Genomic DNA, 19,098 nt, shown 5'->3' with positions numbered 1-19,098 from the left:
AACCGATCCTTAAGGGTTTTGTTGGGATCCACACACTAAGAACCTCACTAAAGACCCCGGATAAACATGCTCTAACGGTATGGACGTAACTTTCTAGTCAGCTCATGCATGAAGCAGACAGTCAGGGGCAGAACTTGATTAGTTTGGAGATAAGGTGTTGTTTTTTGTGTTTAGTTCAATATCAATTTGTATGGGACTTTCTTAATTACATCGACGTTGATGTTAATTTTGTTAAGAGTTCTTTTTATCTCGTCTTGCTAAGAATTGCCAATAATCCATTTAAACATTCTTCAACTTAAAGTTCCAAAACTTATCTTAAACATGTTTACAAAAAAAAAAGTTGCTAAAAAAAATATGATTACAAAAAAAAAAAAGGTTCCAAAACTTTAAAAGACAAAGAAGTATGAGGGTAATATTGGGTTGGGATCACTTGTTTGTCTCTCTTTGTCCAAATAAGACCCATCTTTACGGTAAAGGCCCAATTACATATCTCACCTGAGGTTTCAACCAAATATTAATTCGGTTTATTAGTCGGTTTAGTAATGGAATTGGTTTAAACCGATATGCCTCGGCTTACCAAAACAAATCCCTAAACATCTACCCAGATTGTGTTAATGGAAGTGAAGTATCAAGAACAGTAATGGCGCTCTGCAACTTTAATCCAATCCTCGTGAGATTCCCATTGCAAGGATCATCAGTGAGTTCCTTTGGACACTTCAATTTCAGACTGGTATCTATTTAGTTACATCAGATGTTTCTGTGTCTCCTCCCAATTGCAGAAATCCCAGGAATTTTCGAGTTGTTTGAAGGCGAAAAGGTTTGGTCTTTGCATCAGGACAAAGGTAAAAACGCAATCTTTAATGTGCTACTTTTTGTTCTGTCTTGAATTCTTTTACTTTAGCTTTAGAACTTGGTTCAGACACAACAAGTTATAATGGTAGATTTCGTTTTCAAGTTCTCAGAGACACAAGCGGGGGAGGTGAAGGGAAGTTATGGAGCCATTGTGAAGAGGTTCGTTGTTTGCGTTACACAAAGTGAATATATTTGTAGTTTTCACTTATTGTCTGATTCTATATCTTGAGTAAGTTGATGTTGTTTGTTTTGTCTTGATTGATTCGTTAGTAAGTTTTTGTTTGTGTGTGTGTGGTTATTTGTAGGAAGAAGGTAAAGAAAGTGGGGAAGAACGAGCATCATTTGTGGAAGAAGAATGACTCTGCTGGCTCCGGCCAGAAAGCACTTAATCTTGTCCGAATGGTAAGTCTGAAAAAAACATATATGTTATTTGAAGTAGTTCATGTTAATTTATACACTCTTAACCGGCAGCTCTCTGGACTCCCAAATGAAAAAGAGGCTGTTTATGGAGCTTTGAACAAATGGGTAGCTTGGGAGGTTGAGTTTCCCATCGTTGCTGCAGCTAAGGCTTTGCAAATCTTAAGGAAGAGAAGCCAATGGCACCGTGTAATTCAAGTAAATAACATGGTTTCCTATACCTTTAAGTGCAAGTTTGATGGTGTCATGAGCTGATTGGTTTAGTGGCAAAAAAAAAATTCAGGTGGCTAAGTGGATGCTAAGCAAAGGCCAAGGCGCTACAATGGGAACATACGATACACTCTTATTGGCATTTGATATGGAAGAAAGAGCTGATGAGGCAGAATCCTTATGGAACATGATTCTGCACACGCATACTCGGTCTATCCCGAGACGCTTGTTCGCTAGGATGATTGCTTTGTATGCTCACCATGACCTTCAACATAAGGTTATCGAGGTGTTTGCAGACATGGAGGAGCTGAAGGTGAGGCCGGACGAGGATACAGCGAGGAGAGTGGCACGAGCTTTCAGGGAACTGGGCCAAGAAGAAAAGCAGGAGCTGATTCTTAGGAGGTACCTCTCTGAATACAAATACATCTACTTCAATGGTGAAAGGGTTAGAGTCAAAAGATATTCATCCGATGAAGAAGGTTGATTACATTCTCATCAACACCACACGTGTATATATAGCATAAAGTCTTGATTGTAATTTATAATCTATGGATCAAAATCTATCAGTCACAGACTCGCAGTATAACAACAATCTCACATAGCATAAAACAATAGGGTTGGTATTAAGCACTTACCAGCCCTTTATTAATGATTTTGGTGACTACTTAGTACAATAAGATTGAATCTTTGTGGAGAAAGACTTTACAATTTGTTGGTCCCAAAGTGATTATTTTGTTAACTTTATTAGTGAAGGACAAGAAGCATGAACAATGACAAGGAGCATTTTATCAATCCTGATGATCATCGTCATGGCATAGTGTCTCTTCCTCTTCCCATTTTATGTTTCTTCTTCCATGTACCTCCGTGTTGATACATACATCCATGCCTCAACATGACTTCACCCTCAGTTCGAACCCAACCATGATCAATCTTAGCCGTTGGGTTGCCATAATCCCAAGACACAGTCGCATGATCAGATTATGCAAATGGCCCTCATATTCGTATAATTTGTTTACAGTTTGTTGCCATCTATAAGAAAACCAAACCATTGTCTCAACTCTTGGCACAATAGCAAAATAAGCTAAAATGGTAAATAAGCTTACCTTAGTCGTTGTCCCAATCTCAATCTTGGTTTCAACTCTCAAATATCGAATCCTTTAAAGAAAACATCAACAATCCAATCGGTGATGTGACTACTGATTTAGTTCCTTCTTAAGATAAATGTTTCTCAACTTTTTTCTGGCAAACCATAATAACAAATTGGTTTCTACTGTAGAAACAGAGTATTATTAACTCTGCTTCACTCTTTCTTTCTGTCTCCCAGATCCATACTTAAAACAGTTGAGTTGCGTTGCGTTGCGTATGTACACAAACATCATCTCACCGTGACATTTAATGCTTCTTCAACCATCAGAAGCTCAAAGCTTGTATTTTGCTCTTTTCTCATTCCCTCCACATTCTCATGACGTTTTATTATGTACACCCATTTTACATTCGTCACGTTCTCTAACCAATCTCTCTCCTCTTCTTAGCACATTATCTCTCTAACATGATGATGGTAGCTATGGTCTTGAGCATGGGGCTCTCTATAGGTGAGCCTATAGCAGCATGTTACTTCATATTCGGTGATTCTTTGGTTGATAGTGGAAAACAACAATCAGCTTCAATCCTTAGCAAGAGCAGATTCTGCAACGGGAAAACCACCGTCGATGTCATCTCGGTAATCTTATTTAAACACCTTAATTTCTTCTGTTATGTTAGGTTTATATATTTTTTTTTTTTTTTGTAAAAACGCTTACTTAATATTAAATGGCAAAAGACCAAAAATGTTTACAGGACCTAGCCCAGTTTAGAATCACATAAGAACCAAATTGAAAATACCCAACCTAAGTTAAAAACTCAGTGTAATGAAGCCCAATCTCTTTTGTTAGGCCCAGTAGAGAAGAGTACGGAGGAAACGAAGTGTTTCGTTTCGTTAATGACGAGGAGAAACGGTGGTGAGGAAGATGGTCGAGAGGGATCAAGGGAGAAGAATCCAGGCCTGCATCATTCTAGTGGATCTTCTAGGGTTCGTTTGTCTGAAGCTTTGTACCTTGTTTATCAGTTGCCGATCAAGCAGTTTGAAAACAGAATCGACAGAACGAAAGGAGCTGGCGTGAAGTCTCGCATTCCGTTTATTCCATATCCAGTATAGTGTAGCTTGCCAAGCTGTTAAGACAAGGAGACAGAGCGGTTTTGGAACCTGAAGTGCAGTCATCTGATCTAACGTGTCCTCCCAGATCACTTGCGGTTGTTTCTTGATTCCGGGTTCGAGTTACAGAGGAGGCATGTAGCATCAACATTGATGCCCCATCTGATCAGTCTGTCCCTAGTGGGGAGCCTATCAAGGACTACCAACCAAGTATGAAAGCTGTGTCGTGGGATTCCTCTTGAGAACCAGATCGCCTTAGACCATTGAACATCGATCCTCTCCCCTTTGAGGTACGTATATAACTCACCCGTTTGGAACCGCTCTGAAACTTGACCATTGATCTCCATTCATAGAAGTCTTGATCTTCAGTTAGTGTGACTGTTGTTAGATAAACTTGAAGTTGAACTTGAGTCTCTGTTCTTGCAGGTGGAAGTTGCCAACAACCATTCCTGAAGAGAGAGGCGACAGTCGCGTGTAATGGTATGCCGAGGCGAGAGGAAGAGTGTGATAGGTGAGCCGAGAGGCTACCAAAAGGCGTCCAGGGATCCTTAATCTGATGAGAGGAAAGATCGTTTCTTTTAGCTTGAGGAGTTTACTGACAAACCAGGAGAAGGATTGCTTTGGTTGGGTTGACCAGAAGTTATGTATTGATCCTTTGAGGATGATCCCTTTGAACCACTGAACCCAGACAGAGTCCAGCCTGAAGAATAACATCCAAATGAGACGTAGACAACATGCTTTGTTCTAGGTTAGAAGGTCTTTAACTCCTAGGCCACCTTATCTTGTTGTTAGTACCACTGTTTCCCATGACAACCTTGCTGTGTTATGTCCGTCTAGGTTTCCTTTCCATAAGAACATGCTGCAGAGGGAGTTGATGCGCTTGATACAGGCCTTAGGCAGTATGAAGGCTGAACACCAGAATGTAGTGATGCCCGCTATGACTGTCTTAATGAGTAGGAGCCTTCCAGCGAAGGAAAGCGATTTTACAGACCACGAGGAAAGCCGGGATTTTACTTGTTGAAACAGAGGCTCGCAGTTTGATAATGTCGGCTTTCTCGAGTTTAGAGGGACTCCAAGGTACCGAAACGGTAGAGATCCCAGAGTCATGCCTGTAGAAGCTTGTATCGAGTCTAATTCTGGCTCAGTTAAACCAGAAGCAAAGAAGCTCGTCTTTTGTACACTGATCGCAAGACCCGATCGCTGCTCAAACTCCTTGAGTACTTGGAGAACATGTTGAACTGAGCTAATGGACCCATCTATAAATATCAACAAATCATATGCAAATGAAAGGTGTGTCAATTTTGTGGATTTGCATTGAGAGTGATATTTGAAACCATTTTGCCTTGCTGCCCTGTTCAACATGTGAGATAGAATATTCATGACCATCACAAAAAGATAGGGTGAGAGGGGATCTCCCTTTCTGAGGCCTCTCTTTCCTTTGAAATAACCATTGACTGATCCATTGTATCCCACCATGAAACTTGTTGTGCAGATACATGATTTGAGCCGGTCAATGAATTGATGAGGAAGTTGAAGTCCATAGAGGCAAGAGAACAGAAACTCCCACGATAGTGTGTCAAAAGCTTTGGCAATGTCAACCTTAATGGTAATTCGTCTAACTCCCTTCTTCTTGTGATGCCCATTAATTAGTTCACCAGCAAGTGTAGTGTTTTCAACCAGTAAGCGCCCCTTAATGAAAGCCGTTTGACTCGGTAGGATCAGAGTAGGCAGGATAGGTTTTAGACGCTTGACCATGAGCCTTGAGATTACTTTGTAAATTGTGTTGAGACACGATATAGGCCTGAAGTCTCTTATCCTACTTGCACCAGGGAATTTAGGTATCAATGACAAGATAGTTGCGTTAGCTGTAGCCGGCAAGAATTTTGAGGCAAAAAAGTTTTTTATCGCTGACACCACTTCTGCACCCACAATATCCCAAGAAGCTTTAAAGAATGTTGAGGTGAGTCCATCCGGCCCGGAGCCTTGTTAGGATTTAGCTTGAACATACATGACTTTATTTCCTCTGATGTTGGGATTGATATCATCTGCTGCAGGAACTCAACCGGAAAGGAAAAATCAGTCATCTCAACAAACCATGCCGGCGAAGAGTAGAGAGGAGGCGGGTAGTAGGCGACGGGTGCAAGCACTGACTGGAAGTAATCGACAGAATGAGAACTCATTTGCATCGGGTCAGAGAATCCATGTGTCTGAGCCGGTGAGGAAAGCTCTAACGGCGTTGTAGCTGGCTCTTGTTTGACATATGCGCATGAAGTAAGTTGTGTTCAGGTCTCCTTCTCTTAACCAAGTGATTCTTGACTTCTGCTTGAAGAACAACTCTTCTATTTCTCGTAAAAAAATCCATTTCTGATGTAGGTCTTTCTCCGCTTGAAAGGAGACTGGAGAGGGATCTTGAAAAGCCTGCACCTGCGCAAATTGCAACAAACTGTAAGTTTCACTCTCTCTCTCTTGTATTTTGGAGTAGTTCTCACTGTTTAGTCTCTTTAGATCTCTCTTTATGAACTTTAGTTTCCAACACAGCTGAGCAAGAGTTTGGCACTTGTTTCCGGCTTGAATCCAAGCATCATGTATTAGCTGAGCAAACATAGGGTGTTTGGTTAAGTAGTTTTGGAATTTAAAGGGTTTGGTACCGGTTTTTGGGAGGGAGAAGGCTAGATAGATCAATGATACAAGGTGAATGGTCAAAGAAGATAGGTGGTAGGAAGGAGGCTAAGGTGAGGGGGAAAGATATGATGGTTTTAGTGTTAACAAGCAATCTGTCAAGCTTTTTTGCAATAGTTGTATCTGGCTGATTGTTTGTCCACGTATGACAGGGGCCATTGTACCGAAGATCAAACACACCCATTTGCAAGAAGCAGTCTTGGAGCTGATACATTAAGCCGTCTGGGACAACAACATGAGGTCTGGAATGCTCGCAGGGATGAATAATCTGGTTTAGATCTCCCCCTATAATCCAATTGTGGTTATCCAAATCGAGGTCACTATGCAGTTGTATCAGCTCTGCCCAAAGATCAACGCGCTCAGCACTGAGGTTAGAAGCATAGATAGTAGAGTAGATGACAGGAGGTTGGTGAGGAAAGTCTAGTTTGCACGTAATGCATTGTCGAGATTGGTTTAGCACTTGAACTTTGATACTGTCTCGCCATATCAGGATGATGCGCCCATCTTCATCAGAGAGGTGATTAGAGGAATAACACCAGCCGTGCAGAGATTATAGATAATAGGACTCAAAAAAGGTTCTTTTATATGTGATTCTAGGATTGCACCGAAAATAGGCTTATTTTGATGAAGCCATGATATAAAAGGTCTATGCTTATCTGGGTCATTTAGGCCACAGACATTCCAAAAAAAGAGCTTAACACTCATTGGGGGGTAGGATGAGGATCCTCCAAAAGAGTGGAAGAACCTCGGGTATCAAAAGAAATAGTAGGGTTAAAGGACAAAATAGGGTCAAGGAACATAAAAGAGTTTGAGAGGGGTAATGAAAGAACAAGGGAAAAAGGGTTAGTGTTTGAGGCTGAAGGTGGGGATAAGGTAGGTGAGGAACGGGAACGTTTTAGTGGAGGTCTGCGAGAGGATTGAGGGGTAACAAAAGGGTTGATTGAAGCTTCAGGGGGAGGAAAAGGAAGGGCTACAATGGTTTTTAATTGGTTAGTTTTTACCGCATGGACATCAACAGAGCTTCTGATTATCCCTTCCATAGCATTTGAGACCAAATCAACAGGAACAACGACAGAGGGATCAACCGCAGAAGATCCTGACATGTTGGAGGAAGAAACAGTAGCCACAGACGGAGAGGCTTGAGAGTCTTTCTGCGGAGTAGCAACCAACTTTGACCTATCAACAGGCTGGTATCTCTTTTGCTTCTTAACTGATTGTTTTCCTCTTTCTGGATCCTTAACTGATTGTTTTCCTCTTTCTGGATCCTTAACCATTTCCTTAACATGCTCAGGAAGCATGTACGAGAGGCAGTTACGAACAATGTGACCCATTTCATGACAGTGGGAACACGTAGGAGGCACCCAAGGATAATGGACTAGGACCTCCACTAATTCACTGCTTTGGCGCTCAAACTCAACTACGGGAGGCAGCAGTTTTGTGAGATCCACCTCCACTTTTACATGAGATAAGGTGAGACTGACAAGGTTTTTGGTGAACTCATCTGTCTCTTTTGGATCACCTACAAGACCTGCAACAAGACTTGAACCTTCTGAGTGGCGCATGTCTAGTGGAACACCGGTGAGATGGGCCCCAATCTTGATTGCTTTTAGAGGAGGCGTCGATTTAGAATGAGCTGATGACCATTGAGCGGTGTGGAACATGGAGTCGCCAACGTACCAAATATTCTTCTCAAAGATTTTCTGCCCAAGGTACTCACTCTGAATGCGCACTAAAGTTGATCTGTTGAGTGGGTTGTTATGGATTTCCAGCCTTTTTTCTTTGCCCCACATATGGTTTAACACTCTTTGTATTTGATTGAAAGGTGGGGGTTTTCCATTGAAGTAGCAGACGATGAAATCTTTGTTAAGTTCTGCTCCTTTTTGGAAAACTGAATCAGGTATTAAGACTCTCGGCCTACCGGAGCCAGACGCCGTAAGGTTTTGTCCTCTGAGACACGGAGTCTTTCTACCAAGGTTTACGAGGGGACATGTGAGTTCAAGGTGGGTGAGGTTTGCTCAAATGGGATTATGGGTTGTGTTTGAGGGTTTAGTTGGAAGGGGACAGATTTCTTGAGGGTTAGTGAAAGGAGGCATGGTTGCTTGGGAGGATGAGGCAAGGTTGGTTGGAAGCGAGGATTGATTCTTTGGTGAAAGAAAGCGGAGCAGAGAAAGGTTTAGAGCTAGTTGGGGGAGTGTTTAATGGTGGAAAGTTCTGGGGCGAGAGCGGGGAGGAAGGGTCGGGCGGGACAGGAGGAGGGTCAGGGTGTTCGCCAGTGGCTACTGACGGAGGGTTCCGACCGGAAACATGGCCAGGGACTTACCAGACGTTTTGCATTAGAGTTTGTGACAGAGAGAGTTTTAAGAGAGAGAAAATTTTTCCTCAAGTTATTTTTAATTATAAGGTTTATATTCTTCTTATGCCCAAAACAAACTAACATTTTATTTTCTCTTTTGGTGGGAAATTTAAAAAGCCGAGCTTCTTTGTTACGATGACTTACATTACACCATGTGCACAAGCAAGAGGAGAAGACATCATGAGAGGAGTAAACTACGCTTCTGCAGCTGCCGGAGTTCGAGAAGAAACCGGTCGTCAGTTAGTTAGTCATTCCATTACATGTATCTTTATGATTTCATTTATCTCTGATTATCTCATGTGTATAAGCTGACGTCGTCAAGGGGACTGGGGGCCTTGCAATATGACTAGGAAGTAGGAAGGTCTGATCGGAGACTCTGATTGTTTCGGAAGGTCTGGCTATATCTTGATAATTACGGTCTTACCCTTACATATAAATCGACGTGTTGATATGATCATAATTTTTGGTCAAACTAATGTCCAAATTTTGTATTTGCTTGTTAAGTGTACAAGATTTAGCGTAAAGGTAACACAAAATTGAATGGCATGATATTAAATATCAATGGGATGGTTTTTAAGGATAGATGGACCTTCTCCAAGATGTTGGATTTAGAATTAGTTTCGTTTGTGGTTTAAGAACTACCAAAACTAGTGGTTTAGCGATTGGAGTATAATCTATTGTGCTTCTAGTTTGATTCTCTCTGGGAGGACAGGTTAACGTCTATGTTATCGGGTATCCCCTAAAACCGCACCCAATCTAAGGGGATTAGTCGGACCTAAGACCTGAATCATTACCTGTTAATCAAAAAAGGAACAAAACCTTGTATATTATTAAGTAGGTGTCTACAAAGTATGTAGCAGTGATAGATGAGTCATAATCAATGGATCAAAGCATGTTCATTATATCTCTGCATATACGCCACCTTACAGACGCTGTTTGAGTTTCTGAGCGACGGAGCTGCTGGATAGTGCATTCCCTCCAAATAGGATAAAAGAAATGCTTGGTAAAACGAGCTTGATGGTGAGCACGATTTTCTGGTACAGCCATCAATGTTCTCGAGATCCAGAATGAGTTAATATATTCCAAAAGGGAAGGAGAGAACTGAGCATGGAGCTCCCCACAGGTTCTAGAGGATGAGAAACATGATGTGTTTCTGGCTCGAGATTAACGGCTGACGTTACTGAAGGAGATGGCAATTACCCAATCTTTAACTCAATTATTGAAAATAGTAACATGCAATCCTGAGCTGCTATTTATAATCATTTTCATATTGATAACTTTTCTTTTACTAGATAACCAACAAGCATTAGTATGGCATGATCTTGGTGGTAATTAGTACAACAATTAAGCTAATAATACACTCACACGCACATACACTTGTCTTTGAAACAAATTAAAGCACATGTCTTTTAAGATATTAATTTCACATCAACATAAGCAATTTAAATAAAATGTAGAAATCATGGACACAACATTCGTGAAATAAATATATAAATATTTATATAACAGTGCATCAGCTTTATATTGCTCATTCCTTAACCCAATTCTGGTTTTTATTCAGTCCTTGCTCCTTCATGCTTCAGCCAATATTACCTGCAAAGTATACATGAAACAAAAATATCAAATTTATGCCTAGAAATATTTATATAACAATTTTTTTTGTTTTCTTACACTAACTGAAGAGCGGTTTGGTCTTCGCGACCTGCGGATGAGTAATGGTGATTGTTAGGTTGCAATGCCGCGACTTGGAAATAGTTCCGTGAGTCAAACGGTTGAGGTTGCGTTTGAGGCGGTGGCATGATCTGCTCGTAGTTAGATCCTCCTGGCATCAGACTCATACTTGGATTGTTCCTCTCATTTTCAGCTATCTATATATACACACACATTTACGCACATGTATTTGGTTAGTATTTAATCATTCTAATAACCTTTTTGTTGTTATAGTAAAATAATACACAGAAACAGCCAAATGTACACAATACCTTAGCACGAAGAAGCTGGTTATCGTTATGCAAATCAACTTCCTGCACAGACTTTACAAATGAGCCAAATTATCATAAATACAAATTAACAATGAAAATAAAATTGGATATAACATGGTTTCTTACTCTCTTCTGCATGTAGTCAATTTCGGCGAATAAGAGTTCATTCTATACAAAAATATAAAATAATAATTAATAAATTTAGTAAAACTGAATATATATACTTCCTAGATAATAAATTGAATTTGTAAGTATTTATCAAATACAATTACCTTCTTGGATCTGATTCGATTAACACTTCTGTCTAATCTTCCTTCCAAGTTCCTAAGCTCTTTGGGAGACATTGACCCTATCGTCTCACCCATCAATTGCCTAATTTATTTTACAAAAAGTATTGATATCTAAGATAGTTGGTACCAACGAAGCTATTGAATTAATCAAAAGCATTTCAAGTCATTTAAAAAATATTAACCTGTTCGAGTTTTGTATGCTGATAATTTGTTGACGCAATTTGGCAGATTCTTGTTGATAATACTTGAAAAGAAGTGTTATATTATTAGCACACACATTTTTGGGAAAAAAACTTAAAATCGTACTTGTAATACTAAAGTTACCTGTGCATTAATTTCTGCCACGGATCCGGTGTTAGAATTATCCGATATTGCTTTCTTGTACCTCTCAATTGTCCCTTTTACACTGCAATAATTTTTGAAATGGAATTAATAAGTTGATTAGAAGTATTAGCTATACAATTAAAACTTAAATCAGCATTTCGATTAATAAGAAAAATAACTAAGGGTCAAATCATCCACTTGCTCAGATAAATGATTTTAATACGAAACCTTAAAAGCAAACATCGGTTCTTTTGAGTCAGAACAAATGAAACATAACGTGACACATGAGGTGAAGAAAAAGGTAGATACAAGAAATAAATTATCGTTGATTAAATATTCCTCAAAGTTGTAACAAATAAAGAATCATTTACTGAAACCTTAAATTTATGAAGCTGGTGATTGGCTACAACTTTCATGCTGGCGGAATTGAGTGACATGATTGGTCTGAACATGTCTAGGGTTTCCGACACGTGTCGAAAACCCATTGCACAATGGTAAATCCAGTAGACATTTGATAGATTATAGTTCTTAACCATCGGATTAATTTAATTGTGATGTAACTAAATGGCTTGTCCGAGTAACATCACAACGTTCCATACTTTCCTTAATTGGAATATCATTCAATTACCATTCGACCCATTTATCGTTTTCTGAGTCGTCTGTAAAGTATACAGATACATTAATACATACACATATACATATTAAGTACAATGACATATTATAAATTTTGTTGCCTGACCCTTCGATGGGAGGATCCATAGCCGTTCATTATAGCATCACAGAAGACATAAAAAAAAGTCTTAATTTTATTTATTTATTCAAAAGACTTTTTTAGTCCATGAGGCGAGAGAAAATGAGAAAAGCCCTAACTTTCTCTCGTTAGACCAAAAAAATAATTTAAAAACAAAGAAAATGAAATTGCACAAATGTATCTACATCAAAGATGTTGAAGCAACTCCAACGCTCTTCTTCTATACCAAAGTTACTTGATTCAACGATCATTAATCTTAATAAGATTCTTAGAACTATGAAACACTATTAAGTATATCCTTTTATTATTTGTCTCTGTGTAGATGTACACAGTACACATAATGTGAATTGAATTCTGATTTGGCTTTCTTGAGAAGGGATAATTATATTAGGTATTGACCAAATGCGAAATCTAGTATTAAATGGTCAAAAGTAGTAATATGAGATTTTCGAATTTATCAAGTAATTCATGATGACATAAACCTTCTTGTCAGAAGTCAAGAACTGAAACTATCAAAACTTTATACTACTAATAAATATAAGTGATAAATAAAAGTAAATGATATCTGAGTGATGACGTGATCAAAGATTCTGTAACAAAGACAACAAATCTTACAGAGACCAAACCTAATATTGCGCTCAATACCGACCTCTAAATAAAGGTAAAAAATCTTGAAAACAAGAATATATGAAACGTATGTTTAGCTTAGAAGTCTTTGTTAGCTTTTCTTTCTTTGGACATGAGTTGACAACTGTAAGCTATTAGGAAAATAAGACTTTGTTTACAGCATTCACTTTTGACATGTTTTATGTTTGAGAGAAGAGAAAATCACGTGGATTCTAACAAATATTGGGAATTACGTGTAGAATTAGAGATTACCAGTTTGAGTAATATAATTCGAACTGTGTTTTGATTATATTTAATTTAAAAAGAGTATTTTGAAGGAAAAAAGAGAGACTCCATGAGCTTATTTTTCTTAAATATCTCTTTGTTTGATTGTCTATTTTAAATCTTAATACTCCACCTGAAAATCAAAATCTTGTATTGTTTGGAGTTGAATTTTTTTTTTTTCTTTTAGCTATAACCACTTCTAACTAATCTAAGCTCAAAGATATTTGATATTTTCCATAACTACAAAATAAATAAAACTTAACATTCCCCAAGACAAAACATATTGTCCTACTTAGCTTGTACTTTCCATTATTTCTGGCACTAATTAATTTAAATTTTTGGACACTCAAAAATCTATATCTTTCACCTTATTTACTCTCACATAGCATCACATGTTGTTGCATCAAATATGATAATTCATGAGAGAGAAAATAGGCAAAGATGAGAAAGGAAAGTAAGAGAAAGAAGAGAAGGGAAAGAGAGACACAGACATTAGCAACAATGGAGGATGGGTATATGATCACAAAAACAGAAGATATGACCTCATAGTCCTTACGCTCTCAAATTGTTTCCCAAAACTTACTGTTATAGTCATAAAAATCAAGATTTTACCTATTACAACACCAGATCTAAAAATACATCTAAATCTTGGAGTACTTGTTAGTAGGGAAAATAGAAAGTTATAAAATATATTATATATAATAGAAAGGAGTGATGAAAAAAACCCCAACAAAGTGAATCTTAGTTCTACAAAACTGAATCTAAAACTCCACATTAGAAAACTCTGATTGTTTCTTATTTTCTTTTCATTTATTATCTAACACTCACTCAGATCTCCATAACTTTTGTACCATTTTCATCACTTAATATATAACAAGTTTTACCTATTGAAAAGTCTTTAGTCTAATAAAGGGAAAAGAGACACATGAAGAAGAAGCCAGATCTAGAAAATAATTAAGCACAAAATCTATGAATAAAATCGCAAAGTAATTAACATAAACATATGTACCAGCAAAGATTCTCACAAGTGTTAAGTGTGTTTATATATGGAATATCAAGAAAAAAGTGAAAAAATAATTAACTCAACACGGAAGAGGGATCGCCCATCAAAGAAGAATAGAATCAAATCTAGCATAGAAGATCGAGAACCCTAGTAAAGATTCGACCTCTAACATAACCCTAACACGATGACTCAGTTTAAAGTAATAAATCTATTAAAAATTCTAATTAAGAAAAGATCAGAAATTAATTTAAGAAGAAACCTGTTGTTTGAGTACTCATAGAGACGCCCACGGCTAGAGAAGACAATGAGTGCGACTTCAGCATCACAAAGAACAGAGAGTTCGTAAGCTTTCTTGAGCAAACCATTTCTGCGTTTGCAGAAAGTAACTTGACGGTTCGTTGTGTTCTCGATCCGTTTGATTTCGATCTTTCCTCTCCCAGCTTTCCTCTGTGGAGAGGATTCTCCTCCTAGCTCCATTTGGTAAGCCATGTTTGCTGCTCCTAAGCCAAAAAAAAATAGAGTTTAGGGCAAGATTGATTAATCCAAAATCAAGAATCCAAGAAACTCATAAACACAGTTTCTTGAAAAATAGTCTAGATTTGTTACGTTTAATACTCTTTTGAATTTTGGTTCAGATCAAAAGTTAGATCAGAACGATTTAGTTTAATAAAGGAAGTTAGTTTTATTGATCTTACATTCATAGTATGCAAACAAGAGTTAATTAATCATCGGGTTTTTTGTAGGAAGAAACAATTAAAAGACAATTTTGAAGAGCAAAGAAGATGAAGGAATATTGGATCTGTTTATCTCAAAGAAACATAAAAGAATCAAACTAAAACAGGAAATAATGAAACTAAAGAAGAACATAGATTTGGTATAAGGACCAAAAGAAGTGAAGCAAAGTAATATCATGAAGAAGATAATGTTTGAAAGGATTGGGGAACACCAAATTATTAGACTGACCTGTTGGGGGGAGAGAGATGAACAAAGAGGAAAGTTTTATTTCTCTTGGGAAAATGATTTTCTGGAAAGTATGAGATTTGGAGAAGTTGCAGAAAATGGAAGGGTGAGGTTGTGCTGGTGAAGAGATGGGTATATACATTTATAAACGAATAATTAATTTCTCTTTGATTTATTTTTCTCTAATTTTATTTTTCACTTTTCACATCCATTATAGTCTCTTGTCAATATATGTAATTACTGTTTCTTTACTCACCAAAACATAATTTTATGAATCAACTCTGAGATAGTGACAAAAATAAATAAATAAATCAACTCTGAGAGATAAGTATGCGTGATGGGGATTGTACTTTCTAAAACATATATATGGTGAAAGACTATCAAAGTTCAAAGTTGACTAGAGGTAGGTACTTAGTTGATATTTTTGTAAGATTAATTTAAAATGTTACTCATTTAAAGAAATTTTAGATATGTTTAGTTTTTAAAAAAACAAAGGAATAACAAAGAGCAATCTAAAGGCTCACTTCATACGAAGCATGAGTATATCAGCCTTTGAAATCACATGAAAAAACGTAATTAATAAATAAGGTCTAATTACCATAAATAACACTCAACATACGTCTAGACTTTTCATAAATATAATACTTATTAAGGTATACCCCAATTTGAGAAACTGTTGAAAAAAGTAAAAAATGGAGGAAAATTAATAGACGGTTTTGTTGGTGGATAGTTCTTGTGTGGTCTTTCACAAAGGTCTACATGATAAGAGTGTTCAAGTTGGGCAATCACTCATGAGATGCCGAATCTACTCACCATTACTTGTCTTTTCTTTTCATGTGAAAGTTCTTTGAGGCCTAAAATCTTTGGGTAAATATCAGTACATTTTTTTGCTACTACAAATATTGATCTTCTTCTTTGTTTTTACTAAATCTTGACCCTTTAAAAGAGGAAAAATATCAGTTATGTAACTTATGTTACTTATTCTTTTTCAAAATTTATGTATAAGTTTTCGTTGACATTTTTCAGAAAAATTGTTCCACTAAACAAGGTAAACGCATATATCTACTACTTATAACAAGTTGCATATTTCAAAAATGTTGTAAATATATTTAAATATATATATACGTGTATATATTCGTAGAAAAATCTCCTAGTGTGATATACTAAATATCATTTTGCAAGAGTATTTTTCAAATGTATTTAGAATAGTAACCAAAGGCTAAACAATTTAAAAAGAAGAGAAAACGACGTATGCTAATAAAATAAACTTATAGTTAAATGTTCTTTGAAAACAAATTGTAAGTAAATGTTTTCAAGTTTATTTTCATATATATGAACTGATTGTTTATAAATAGTAACAAACATGAAATATTCTGTAACCATTAATCTAGTTGGCTAAACTGAACATTAGCGAGTACCAATATATTTATCGCCAATTCTGGACAAAAAGATAATCAAATGATGTGAGAAACAAAAGAGAATTACTCGATTGTGAAGAAAATTAACGTACTTTTTTACATGTGACTGAGATTTAGAGTTGATGATGTTTACTTCTTGTGATATTGACATTATATTTAAAATAAAGGGATAAATTAATTAGATAAATATATAATAGGGCTTAGGGTTTATAGGGGAAATAGGGAGATGAACCGTACTTGTATGGGGCTGGACAAGACGTAGGGCTTAATTTGGAAAGTTATTTAAGTGTAATGCTTCTGAGCCCATTAGAAGGTAACCAGACGTTTTCTATCATCTCCAACTACTATCTCTTTACATTTTCCTTTTTTGAATATAGCTCACCAATGCTAACGGAAATGTTTCTGTTGATATCGCATTTTCCTATTGATTTAAACAGGAAATTTTTTTGGGAACAGAAACTAGAAGTATCAATTTTTGTGTTCTCGAATTGACATTATATATATATATAGTCAAAGACTCGAGTTGGAATCTAGTTAGTTCTTATTGGTTAGAGGGTTAACAATTGACATATAATCATAATTTAATAAAGATTTTGAAATATTGTTCAAAAGGGTAAGAGTCTCTTAAGTCCTGAAAGACAATAGTTTCCGTAAACGGATTAACATTTTTTCTTGTTTTATAAAAAAAAATTGTTTTTACCAACGGTATGAAGGGTTTCATCAAAAGTTAATTTCTTCCACAGCATTTTTTAATAATCGTCGAGTACTTTTTTGGACGACAAGAATATCAACTTTGTATAGTCTCCAAAAATAAAGAAGATAGTAATTGTGTATGTGAAGGAAAAGAAATGTGTAGTTTTTCTAAATTGTTGTTGTTTTTTTTTTTTTTTTTTTTTTTAGAATATCAACTTTGTATAGTCTCCAAAAATAAAGAAGATAGTAATTGTGTATGTGAAGGAAAAGAAATGTGTAGTTTTTCTAAATTGTTGTTGTTTTTTTTTTTTTTTTTTTTTTTGGTAATTCTGGTATCTGGACAGCCACATTCCCAACTATCCCCCGTAGGGGGTCCAGCGCCATAACGGAAGGGATGTTAAATCCGCTGTGGCCGGGGCTCGAACTCGTGATGGCGGGCACCTCAGCCGAGGTTCCTATACCACCAGACCACGAAGCCCAGTTAAAACTGTATAGGTTGAACTTTTTATAGTGACTGGGCTCACCCCGAAGGACCACCTCGCCAGAAATCCCCGTAGGGATTTTTAGCTAACCCAGTACCACCCCGCTTTCCCTGAGTATCGAACTGGCGACCTCGGGTAATCGTGTGTGAGAAACGTTCAGTAATGCCGCTAGGCCACCTGACGTTCTCAAATCAAATATATTGAATAACTGAGGAGCACAATGAATAAATGGAGTAAGGTTGTGCCAAAAGAAGAGGGAGAATAACATGTGATGTGTAGTCTTTGATCTCCATCTTTATGAATCCATTTAGGGTAATGTGATAGAGATATAAGAAATCTCTATACATTGCATATTCGTATTTATGTTGGAATAACTATATTCACCCACTTGCAAGGTGCTTTAGTTTCTTTTGTACCTTTTCAATCTCGTAATTATAATAATTTTCAAACTTAAATAGGATACCTTCTCTAATATATGATTTTAGTAAGAGTTAAAATAAACTTGGTAAGAAATGTTTAATTAAACACTGCATCTCTATTTATCTAGCTAGCATGTGAAATAATTGATTAATGTATGTTCTATTAAAATTATAAATTAGTAAATAACTAGATATGTTCATTCAAAAAAAATAACTAGATATGTTCTGCATCATGTATATATAGATAATTTTATTAGGTCGCTTATAAAAGTTAACTACTCAGTTGCTTTGGGTCAAGCTTTCATGATCGGAGTGGGTTTTAAAAACCATAATATCTTCTCGTATCTTCGATGATGGACCACAATCAAAGGTTGCTTTCTACCACAATTTAATCACCTTCAAGTTTTTTTTAAAAAACAATTCTGTAAGTCGTTCAATTATTTACAAAGTAAATAAGTAACAAGTGTTGTTTTATGGGGTTGATTGGTTTTCAATACATGTAAAAACTGTATTTATGAATATCGATGATTGTAAACGTTTGATATAATTATTGTATCACTTAAAACTTTTCAAAATTAAAAAGCTTTTTCTTTCGAGATCTAACTGGTTAAAAGTTTAAACACTACAAGAAAACACAAAATTAGGGACGAAATGTAACGAAAAAAATAAGTCCTCATAAATGTACGTCTTATTTACGAGAACCTTACGAGGAAAAAACAAATCAACATAATTTCGTCGTAAAATAACGACAATAAAGTTTTGTCGTAAAAACGACGCAATTTAACGTGGTTTTTACGAGGAAACAAGATTTCGTCGTAAAGTAGACGTAAATATAACGAGGAATTTACGACGAAATATTTTACGTCTATTTCGCGTCGAAATTTATGATTAATTAATTTTAACGTTCTCTTTATTTTTGCAGGTTGATTATAACGATCCAGATTACCCCACATGGTTTCATGAATTAATTCAAGGTACAGTTGCAAAGGTCACCACATCACCGATGTATTTCACACGAGGCTTTATTTTTCATACATATGAGTATGGTAGACATCGGGCGACAACTAATTATGGAATATGTGTGAAAGGCGAAACAGATTTCTACGGGATCTTGCAGGAGATTATTGAAGTGGAATTCCCAGGGTTATTGAAGCTGAAATGTGTCCTCTTCAAATGTGACTGG

The 19,098-nt window shown here is 36.6% G+C and overlaps 3 protein-coding genes across 7 annotated transcripts; 1 reads left to right on the top strand and 2 right to left on the bottom strand.

Moving 5' to 3' along the window:
- Nucleotides 1-600: 600 nt before the first annotated feature.
- LOC106305449 (pentatricopeptide repeat-containing protein At4g18975, chloroplastic) lies at nucleotides 601-2,131 on the top strand. The gene is made up of 6 exons (XM_013741820.1): nucleotides 601-697; nucleotides 780-842; nucleotides 956-1,011; nucleotides 1,158-1,254; nucleotides 1,324-1,467; nucleotides 1,553-2,131. The coding sequence occupies exons 1-6, from the start codon at nucleotides 641-643 to the stop codon at nucleotides 1,961-1,963; spliced, it is 828 nt and encodes a 275-aa protein (XP_013597274.1). The 5' UTR covers nucleotides 601-640; the 3' UTR covers nucleotides 1,964-2,131.
- Nucleotides 2,132-4,054: 1,923 nt separating this feature from the next.
- On the bottom strand, nucleotides 4,055-5,425 carry LOC106330380. The gene is made up of 2 exons (XM_013768854.1): nucleotides 4,485-5,425; nucleotides 4,055-4,370 (listed from the first exon to the last, which is right to left on the bottom strand). Exons 1-2 carry the CDS (start codon nucleotides 5,423-5,425, stop codon nucleotides 4,055-4,057), a joined length of 1,257 nt encoding a protein of 418 aa, XP_013624308.1.
- Nucleotides 5,426-10,034: 4,609 nt separating this feature from the next.
- On the bottom strand, nucleotides 10,035-15,027 carry LOC106305460 (floral homeotic protein AGAMOUS). Of its 5 annotated transcripts, none has more exons than XM_013741846.1 (9): nucleotides 14,907-15,026; nucleotides 14,203-14,443; nucleotides 11,299-11,380; nucleotides 11,157-11,218; nucleotides 10,957-11,056; nucleotides 10,811-10,852; nucleotides 10,685-10,735; nucleotides 10,374-10,570; nucleotides 10,035-10,295 (listed from the first exon to the last, which is right to left on the bottom strand). In XM_013741846.1, exons 2-9 carry the CDS (start codon nucleotides 14,430-14,432, stop codon nucleotides 10,292-10,294), a joined length of 768 nt encoding a protein of 255 aa, XP_013597300.1. In that variant the 5' UTR covers nucleotides 14,433-14,443; nucleotides 14,907-15,026; the 3' UTR covers nucleotides 10,035-10,291. The 5 variants fall into 5 exon arrangements, with proteins under 5 accessions (XP_013597300.1, XP_013597287.1, XP_013597282.1 ...); XM_013741833.1 differs by having other exon boundaries at nucleotides 10,685-10,726; nucleotides 14,907-15,010; XM_013741828.1 differs by having other exon boundaries at nucleotides 14,203-14,437; nucleotides 14,907-14,990.
- Between the last annotated feature and the right edge of the window lie 4,071 nt (nucleotides 15,028-19,098).

Source organism: Brassica oleracea, chromosome C1 (genome assembly GCF_000695525.1).
Source record: "Brassica oleracea var. oleracea cultivar TO1000 chromosome C1, BOL, whole genome shotgun sequence".
NCBI lineage: Eukaryota > Viridiplantae > Streptophyta > Magnoliopsida > Brassicales > Brassicaceae > Brassica > Brassica oleracea.
The sequence above is the reverse complement of the archived record's forward strand: the minus strand, read 5'-3'. Positions and strand labels throughout refer to the sequence as shown.